Source organism: Nanorana parkeri, unplaced genomic scaffold (genome assembly GCF_000935625.1).
Source record: "Nanorana parkeri isolate BGI_ZX_2015 unplaced genomic scaffold, ASM93562v1 scaffold25, whole genome shotgun sequence".
Taxonomy (NCBI): Eukaryota; Metazoa; Chordata; class Amphibia; order Anura; family Dicroglossidae; genus Nanorana; species Nanorana parkeri.
This window is the reverse complement of record NW_017306293.1, coordinates 28,980-39,012: the sequence shown is the minus strand read 5'-3', so window position 1 is coordinate 39,012 and position 10,033 is coordinate 28,980. Positions and strand designations below refer to the sequence as shown.

General features: G+C 42.2%; 1 protein-coding gene across 1 annotated transcript in view; it reads right to left on the bottom strand.

Annotated features, from left to right (window-relative positions):
* Positions 1–8,386: 8,386 nt before the first annotated feature.
* Positions 8,387–10,033, bottom strand: part of UBXN1 (UBX domain protein 1) — a 19,978-nt gene continuing 18,331 nt past the window's right edge. The window contains exons 10-11 of the mRNA XM_018565074.1: positions 9,706–9,889; positions 8,387–8,642 (exon numbers count right to left, since the gene is read on the bottom strand). Coding sequence (XP_018420576.1) covers positions 8,593–8,642; positions 9,706–9,889 — 234 coding nt within the window. The 3' untranslated portion in view covers positions 8,387–8,592. The remainder of the gene's footprint in view (positions 8,643–9,705; positions 9,890–10,033) is intronic.

Sequence of the window (10,033 nt, the reverse complement as noted above, 5' to 3'; positions counted from 1 at the left end):
CTGAACACAAAATAATACACCCCCCACACACAATAATACACTCCCTCCTTCCAATCCCCCCCCACACTTAATACACTTCCCCCTCCACACATATTAAATACTCCCCCCCCTTCAGCACACATATTAATAAAGCTCCCCCCTCCCAAGCCCCCTCACCTGCTTTCATCTTTGCAGGGAGGAAGCACATCATCATTCCCTGGTGATCTAGTGGTGATTATTAAGGTCTAGTGCAGACCTTACTAATCATCGTTTGGCCGAAGCTCAGAACTGTCAGAACTTCAGCCGGAGCAGCTCTGCATCCGACAAAGATGCAGACCATGTAGCTGCTCCCGCATGTCAGGCACACGGTCCGTGACCGCGTACCTGACTTGTCAGCTGGCTGCGAGCCACATAGTACCAGCCCGCAGACCGGTACTTTGAGACCCCTGGTCTAGTTGCTCCTTCTGTGCTAGTGTAAGGGTTATACTTTTTTTTTATATGGCTCTTGTGTCAGTGTTGGATCGGACGCCTAGACCCAGAGATCTGCTGATAGACTATACACTGTTAACCCCTTTGTAGCAATACTGCCTAAGAAATTACTAATCTTTCACCATCCATCCGATATTCTTAATTGAGCTCTCCCCTGCACACCATTATAGTACATAACAACAGAGCAGAACAGATGTCCTGAATGCTAATAGGTGGTGTACTCCTATGACCCCAATAGTGAAATAGACACAGGACTAGCACACCTAAAAGTATATTGGGCATATTTAATGTTAAAAAAAAGAGCATCAGTACCTAACATCAGCATGCTACAGTGTACAAAGTGCAGGTTAAGTACACAATCATATACAGAAATTATACAAAAAAAAAAGTGTGTATACAGACAAGTTATGAAAAGCACCCAAATCGTATGGCAAGAGGGAGGAGAAGGCTCTGGGAATACTGTTTCAGTGTATAACCCCTTCCTCAGGAGAGACCACCTTTTTGCTGAGGAATGGGTTATTCTCCAAATAACATCACTGCATCATTGTCTGGATGAACCCTTTAGGATAGTTGTGATCAGCATGTGTCCCAACAGGTTGGGCTATTGCCTCAAACAGGATTCTAGGGGTGCTGCTGAAGAGTTTCACCGTAAAGTGCTTTGTCTGAGCTGCTCAGACTAAGCTCTTTGGGACATGAGGGGTTGCAGGTAAGATCCACCTTATTATAGTACAGTTTGGTACAGTGGATTTATGAATCTGAAGACATTTTCCTGCATGAACTTTGTTTTATGGTATTGCTCTATGTGACTTTGCTGCATGTTGTGTATGGACAAGGTTCAATCTAAATATACAAGTGTTCCTCAGAAGAATTTTGTAAATACAATCCTATTAGGCTGTGACCCTTCTTTTACTGAAATCCCAACATTCTTTGAGCACACATTTATGAAGTGAAGTACTCATTCTAAGGGTGAGCCTCTGTTATAGAATTGCAATGTGTCTTAGGGTGCCTGTGAAGTGAAGGACATGGTTTTACATACATTTATCAGGGAACAGTAATGCATTTAAAGCATAGACAATTGACAGGCAGCCGCCAGCAGCAGGTCCACTGGATTAGTCTCTACACCCAGAGATGTTCCAGGGCCTGTCTCAGGTGTGGATGTTGGAAGTGGGCCGCTAACTGAACAGGTTTGTTTCGAGGTAGAGGGATACTCCAGTGGATGGTCTGGTGGCTTTGTGGGACCAATGCTCCCTGACCTGCAAATTTCCTTACCTGTAATTTCTTCCTTACAGGATCAACATGAAGGGCATTCTCGTGATCCTCATTGTCCCAGGTGGATGTGGTACACCAACTTGATAAGATGCTGGGCAGACACTCCACAGGCTCTACCAGATAATAAGGATGTTCTTTCCAAAGGACCTATTTGCCAACTGGCTTTATTGGGCTGGTGCTAAAAGCCCAAGTTCTGAAGGATAACTTCTTTGTGTGACAAATCCTCCTTAGCAGCTGGGTCTGGACTAGTGTGTGGCTTTTAGCATTATTAGGGGCCAGGTTTCTGCCCTTTCTACTGTTCCAAAGGCTGTTGGCCTCTTGGCTAAAGATGGTGAATCTGAAGATGGAGAGGCTATGTTTCATCCCCACTTTGAAACTTTCCTTTTGTCATTCTTGATAGACCCCATACTGGTGCCCTGGAGTTTTCTTCCATATTCATATAACTTGAGATAACTGAAGCAGAGGGATTAGGTTCCACTCTTTCATGACACGATGCATTCTACTGCATGTGTGGGTGTTTCCTGGGCTTTCGACAACAGGCAACTGTTTTTTTCAGTCTAAGTGCTACCGGGTGCATGTTTCTACCTCATTTGGAGCTAAGATCCTTCAGGGAGACTCTTTGAACTGTAGGCAGTCCGCAGTTGCTATTGTTGTGGTGTTTCAGTTTGTTAGCAATTGTTTGCTGTATAGCCCAACCCGCAGTTGGATTATGATTAGGACATCTATAAGGTTATAAACTTCCTTGAAGAATCTTGATTGTTGAAAGCACCCTTACAATTGACAGTGTCACTTAGATAATCAGAACAGCTATTCCTCAGGGGCAAACAAAGGTAAAAGAATGAGCATGCCTTTGCCTCATGGTTCCTGAAGTTAAGTCAAAGAACCTGCAAGACAGCTGGGCTGAAGCTACTGCTAATCCCTGCACATTTGACCAGAACCATCTCGACATCGTGAGCAGCCTGTACAGTTGTTGATGGAAGCAATAGGACAGCCAGCCAGCACTTTTAGGGTATGTTCCTGCAACATTTCTAGGGCACCTCAGCAGTCCTCTATATGGATTTTGACAGGGCAACTGTAGCTTCCTCACTTTCCTTCATAGAACCTGTTTTATCATTTCTTGCCTGGTGGCTGGCTCTTGGTCTACCACATACTGTATATGCTGCCATGTTGGGGCAATATAGCATACTGGACCCACCCAGTTAATTCCTATCATTTACAGGGATTGGGCTGCGCTGTAGGTTCTAACTCTTTACAGCTATGCACTGATCTTCCGGAGCTACGGCTACATGTATGCCGTCATAGTTTGGTGCTAGGAAATATACTTTGACACTTTTTGATGGTTGATGAGACTGCCATTCTCTAGGTCTGCATTAGTCTTATGTACAAGCTTTTTTGTTTGTTTTGTGCTTTGTGATATCTGCTGTTAAATCATTCATTTTGGGGTTTGGAGATCTCTTTTTATATGCTCTTAATAGTAAAATCTCCTTCAACTCACTTTAAGACAGAGCACTCTTAGTTGAAATTTCTTCTTTTCAGCTCCCATATGTTCATAGTAATGTATGTATTCTTGATCACATAAATTTGTACTGGGCATTTTGCCTCTATGTGAAGCCATCTTGAACCCTTACATCTCGTATGAGAGAAATGTGTCCACATTTCTATGGATTCAACAATTACAGGTAAGAAATGTGCATCTAAACATGCCCACATACAACCGCTTTAAAATGGTCTAACGTTTGCTTATTATTATTTTTTGTTCACTGTATTGTTTTAAAATGTTTTCATGACGGATCTTTAAAAAAAAAAGTGCTACCTGTGTAAAACAGAATGGGAAAGTATAAATGGACCTTCTATGCACATGGTGACAAACTTGGGAGACTCTTAGCACAGGCCCTCAGGGACCAAAGGGAGGCTTCATACATACCCCAAATTATGAACAAGAGCATGAGGGTCTCCAAGACTGCAGATATTGCGGAAGTGTTTAGAGAATACTATTCCTCCTTGTACAATCTTGCACCTGATAAACGACGATCTTATCTCACTGACGACATTAATTCTTACCCGTTTCTGGCATGTCACATTTGTCGGCAGTTGGTAGGGAGGTGACTTTCCCCACTGATTCTCTTCGGGCTCATGTTACAGTGATCCCGAAAGAAGGCAAAGACCTGCTGCAGTGCCCTAGTTACAGGCCAATCTCGCTCTTGAACACAGACTTAAAACTTCTCACAAAAATACTAGCATCCCGACTAACTTCTTTGATACAGGCCATCGTTCACCTGGATCATGCGGGCTTTATCCCAACCTGAGAGGCACGTGACAAAACCACGTCATAGATGTGATTCACGCAGCTTAAACTATTCCGATGATGTTATTGTCCTTAGATGCTAAAAAAGCATTTGATCTGGTTAGTTGGCATTTTATGGAACAGGCGTTGCTCTTCCTGGGCCGGTGGATGATGGCCTGGATTGGAGCATTGTATTCACACCCAACCACACAGGTCAAAATAAATGGCTCTATATCACACCCTTTCTCTATATCTAATGGTACCAGACAGGGTTGCCCGCTGTCCCCCCTGATTTTCATCATTACTCTAGAGCCATTACTCCCCAAAATCAGACTCCACTATGATATTACTGGACTATGCATAGGAGCTGCTGCACCTCAGAAAGTAGCTGCATTTTGCAGACATTTACTAAATCAGGAGCACTGCGACGATCAGATTTCCCTTTAAATGGTCTGACTCGGCTATCAAATATCTGGGTACGTTCATCTCTAAGACAGCTGTCTAACGTTTTTCCCCTGAACTTCCTACCCGATACAGAAGATAAAAGAAGACCTTGCGAAATGGAACTCAGGCCTATTTTCTTGGGTTGTCAGATGCAATATCATTAAAGAGGAACTTTGTCTTATCACCCTTATCTTTAAAATAAACACACCTTTAGAAATGTTTAGTAATGATAATCCTACAAAAAGATACTTCTATATAATTGCAGGCTGTGTATGCTTTGCATAACTTATTTATTTTTTCTTTCCCAGTCTTCTGACAGTGGCCATGTTAACTAAGGGCAAGTTGCTAGATCTCCCTTGACTTCCTGAGACTCTGACACATTTTACTAGGACATGTGACCATGTACATCATCTCAGGTGAGGAAAATGCCTTTCCCTGAAATCTCATGAGATTACAGATGAGATTTCCCATCAATGCTCTACTGATGTAACCTTGCCAGGATGCAACGCTTTGGCACACTACATCATCTGTGCCAGAAGTGGACCAGGAAGTAGATGAACTCTAATTTGTAAGTACAGTAATACCTTGGTTTACAAGCATAATTCGTTCCGGAAGCATGCTTGTATTCCAAAGCGCTTGTATATCAAAGCGAATGTCCCCAGAGGAAATAATGGAAATTCAGATGATTCGTTCCACAACCCAAAAATATTCATATAAAAATGATTACAATACTGTACTGTAATATAATACTGTACAAAATATAAAGAAAAATAAACCGATTACAGGTACCTTCATGGCTGGTGTGAGGGGGACAAGAGAGAGAAGGATTATTGTGTAGGACGACTTTCACTATCACTAACGGAATCACTGCTATCTCTTGACTCAATGGAATCTTTTTCATTTCGTGAAACCTTAACAAGGAATCTATCCAATGTGACATTGCATTGTCGTTAAACAGTCTCATCGCTCGCACTGCTACAGCCTTATTCGGTGGTGCTTTTCTACAGAATTTTGCTCTTATTGCAAGACATTGCTTGTATATCAAGGCAAAATTTTTCAGAAATGTTTGCTTGTCTTGCAAAACACTCTCAAACCAAGTTACATGTAAACCAAGGTATTACTGTAAATGAAAAACAAGTTTAACTAATAAATGTAAGATGATATTAAATCAGCTTCCAGTGCTGCATGCTGATGTGATTTTTAATGAAAGGGGATAAAGGTCCATTTTAAGATGATTATCATGCCTTGCATTCTTTATCTATTACAAGCACTTATCTAATCTGCGTCCCTGCTTGGTTCCCTAAAATCAGTAAATAGGACTTTCACCCAATTCCTCTGGCCCCATAAACATCTGAGCCTTAAGTTTTTAGCACTGTGTTTGTCAAAGAACAGCAGGGACATAGCCTTGCCAGATGCTTCCCATCATGCTGCCTCCAATTTATCTAGGGTGGCAGACTGGTGTTGTCAGAATGATCTCAAACAATGGATCTTCATGGAACAGTCTTGCTCTCTGATACCCGTACAGCGTCTCCCAGGTTGCATGGGTAATGTTCCCCTGCAGATTAGATCTCACCCAAATATAGGAGCAGCATGGGAAGTGTGTAGATGACTTTTCGACATGGCTCATGTTACAGGGCTACTCACCTCTTACTCGACAGTAATTGGTCCACTAGGATCCAATTGGTGTTGGATGGTAGGATGGCCAGGGTAGGCTAAAGGCAAACCAAACTTTTGTCCTACTTCTTGCTATCTCTGCCACAAGCTATTAACTTCACTTGCCCTCTTACGTTGCTTAAGAGAATGTACTCAAGAAGGCCCCTTCAGGCACAAGTTTTCTTTTATGTACAACTTACTGATATCACCTTCTGAGGGCTTCATTCCTCAATACCTGAGAAAGTTCAAACGTGACTTGAGAATAGGTTTTCCGAAAGAAGAGGCCGACAAGATACTACATCACACTTTCAGATCCTCTCTTAACACAAGATCTCAAGAAGCGGGTTTCAAATTTCTCAGAATAATGGTATAGAGCCCCTCAGGTACTTCACTCCACATTCCCTTCTACCCCTAGTTAGTGTTGGCGCTGCGGAGGAACCCAAGGTGCTTTGCTACACATTTTCTCGTCATGTCCATTGCTCACGCCCTTCTGGACTGCAGTTCGGAATATCGCCCAAAAGTTTACAAACTAACAGTTCCCCTCGGATCCTGCCTTCCTCCTCATTCACAAAGTCGGACCTCTGGTCTTCTTCTTAAGTTTACCTCCGGGGTGGAGTGGGGATAACTGCTTTTCCTTCTGATCCTCCTTGCCTTCGGAAGGCCGCTCCTGGCTGGAGAGGCCCCAGGGGCGACAGGCTGGACATGCCAAGGTAAGAGGGGACAGAGATCCGCACTGCAGAGACATGCTGGATCATATGATTATTATTGGGATTCGTATGGGACAGCTTTCTTGTTAATCGGGAAGCTGGGTGGCGAGTCATTACACGCCACCTGGCTTCCTGAATGGGACTTCCGGTACTCGCTAATTGGTATCGGTGAGTACCGGGAAAAAGTATCGGTACTCGGTACCAAAATACTGGTATCGGTGCATCCCTAATCAGAATAAGTATTCCTGACCACACAAAGTTGCTAACTTACTTAGCTATAGCATGCTAGCACCAGCTTGTTTCTGATTTGCTGTTAAAAATGTATAAGATATACAAGAGAGTTATTTTAGATTTAAATTGGAAATGTCAGACAACAGACAATAAATGTCTCTGTAATGCCATTTCACGGAAAGTGACAGATGATGATTATCAGCCTCATAACCATTAACCCTTTCACTGCCATGTTAAAATGCACATTTTATGCCTGAAGATTAGTTAAACCCCACATTACCCAATTGTTTTCATAAAATATAAAAGATGAGATTGTGTCAGGTATAAAGCTACCAAACATGTCGAGCTTTAAAATTGTGTGTGCCGGAGATTCGGTAAGAAACTATACTACCCAACATTGTCCATTGGTGACGCTTTAAAACCCTTTACAGGTCATCAATTTAGAGTTGACAGTGAACCCTAGCCCTAGAATTCATCCTAAAACTCTGCAATCATTGTTTTTGTACGTTGGCCCAACTGACTAATGCATTTACATTCATATGTAGGTGGAAGGCTTATTTAATTTTAAAGCTTTTTTTTATACTTAAATTTATTGCTATCACATGGGGCTGACAAGTGTCACCTTCTGCAGGCTGTAGAAGTGATTGAGCAGCTTTACATACAGCCAAGTCATGGTTACTAATAAGCAGAAAGGGGTTAAACATTCCCTGTTGGAGAAATCTACTTCCATTATTTTACCTTGTCAACATAATCACCGAGACAGAAAGGGGGAAAAAAATAAATAAAAATCACATTTTACATCTCCCACGGGAACAGGAGTAGAGGGGAAATCCGTTACTGTGACAACTGTCAAAAGGCGGGATTTCCCTTTTGGGGAAGATTTCCACACTTTTCCCATTGTGACTTTCAGGCAACCAATCGCTGAGGAGTACATAGATAGCAATAAAAACATAACAGAAGTCCCAATATGCCATTTTTGGCAAGTAAAGCTGTCATGAGAAAATATAGTGGCTGCTGACTGCTGGTTTCAGTACTTTCTGAATTAATGATCTGAGACATCAGAAAAAAAAATCCAAAGTCCTTATCTGGCTGATCTTTTCCACGTTAGTAAGGCAAGATATTAAAGCAAGGGGTCAAGCTAGATAGCTCCATGTTTCAATTATGACAGGTTTCTTTTAGTAAGAAGCTGTCAAGTTTCATCCATTGCCAGCATTGATACAATGTAGGCTGTTCTTAACAGCATCCATGTATTGTATTTGGAAAGGGAGATTTTTTTTTTTCCTTTAATGCTTCACCTTTTCCATCATAACCATTCATATGCAAAAATATGGGGTTCTTTGTCACATAAGCAAAATACTAAATATAAGGATTTCACACAATGGTTTATTTCCCCATTAAAATATATATGCTAGCACATCACAGTTTGGGGAGATAAGGGCAATAGTCCTGTGTGATCCTTGCAGAAAGATAGCCGTCAGGTTTGTCCACATTGGTTTCTCTGCCATCTTCTTGGGTCTCTTCTATTTTTGGTAGTCTTTACGCTGCCAAGAGTTTTGTGACAAACAAGACAGCTGAAGGCACCAAACCTGCAAAATTCATAAATAGCAAGAATAAGGAGTAAACACAATAGGGGGAATTCATTAAAACTGGAGCAGACAGAATCTGGAGCAGTTGCCAAAACCAATCAGCGTCTCTCTTATGAACTCCATAAATAAAGGGCTTTACTTAAAGGGACATTAAAGTCTCTGGGGTAATTCTGCTTTAAAGTAGAATTAAACCCTCTTATTTTGTTTTTGCATTTATCTACTGTTGGCAAGCAGTAGATATATGCAAAATCAAAAATAAAATAAGTTACCAAAAAGTTTCTTAACTTACCGCTGTCTCCAGTACTTGCTCCCGTCCGAAGATTCTCGGTGGGACAGGAAGAGACAGGAGTCTGTGGTGGATCAGAGACCAGCACCAGCGCTGGAGGGATTGCTGAATACAAGTGGAAGGAAGATGATGACCGGATCAAGAGGCATCATTTAAAAGGTAAGTCTTTAAAGCAGCATACAGGGGAGAAAAATATTTGTGACTTTAATGTCACTTTAAGGACTTGCTTTATGTGATGCCTCTTGATGCGATCATCTTCCTTCCACTTGTTTTCAGCAGTCCCTCCAGAGCTGGTGCCAGGCTCTGATCCAGCGCAGACTGCCGTTTCTTCCTGTCCCACGGAGTCTGTCCGACGTGCATGCTCACGGCTCCGTGCATTTACTTCTATTTGGTCTCCCCTTGCCGGTGATATGGACTGCGCATGCGCCCGCCCACTTCATTCTCTTGCACGGCCATTCTGAAGATGTGTTCTGTAGCTGGGAGTGAGCGGCGCAGACAGAGGTAAGTAATTGTCTACTTGCTAGCAGTAGATATATGTAAAAATAATTCTGATAATAGTGGCAAGTGCTGATGTGTGGGGGTCCACCCATGGCCTGAACCAGGCTGGGAATAGCTACAACATCTCTTGACCGATATGGGATCCCACTTTTTGGACATAATTCAAGGGTTCCTGATGTATGTTGTTGCAGGTTATATGTGACTAAAGCCTACAGTACCATTAGTTTGAGTCACTATACATGTAGAAAACCTGCAGGATTTTATTCTAGAGACACTTACCAAGCTCCTGCAGTGGCTTTTCCATATCTTCTTCAGTAAACACTTTACGTGGGAAGCTCGTCATAAGGTTAAAAGGTTCTTGTGGGCCACCGGGCCAATTTAGTTCCACATACAAACGGACAGCAGCCAGCTGCTCTCGTGCGCGAAATATTTGCGATAGGGCAGTACCATCCAGGAGGCGGACCTGAGGGCAACAACATACGTGGAGTTTCATAATTTGTTTTAACAAATACTGCTACTGATATTTTTTTCTGTTCTGCAATATAAACACTTTATTTACATAACTTCCACTTTACAGATAAAGACAATGGTTGCAAAAATATATATA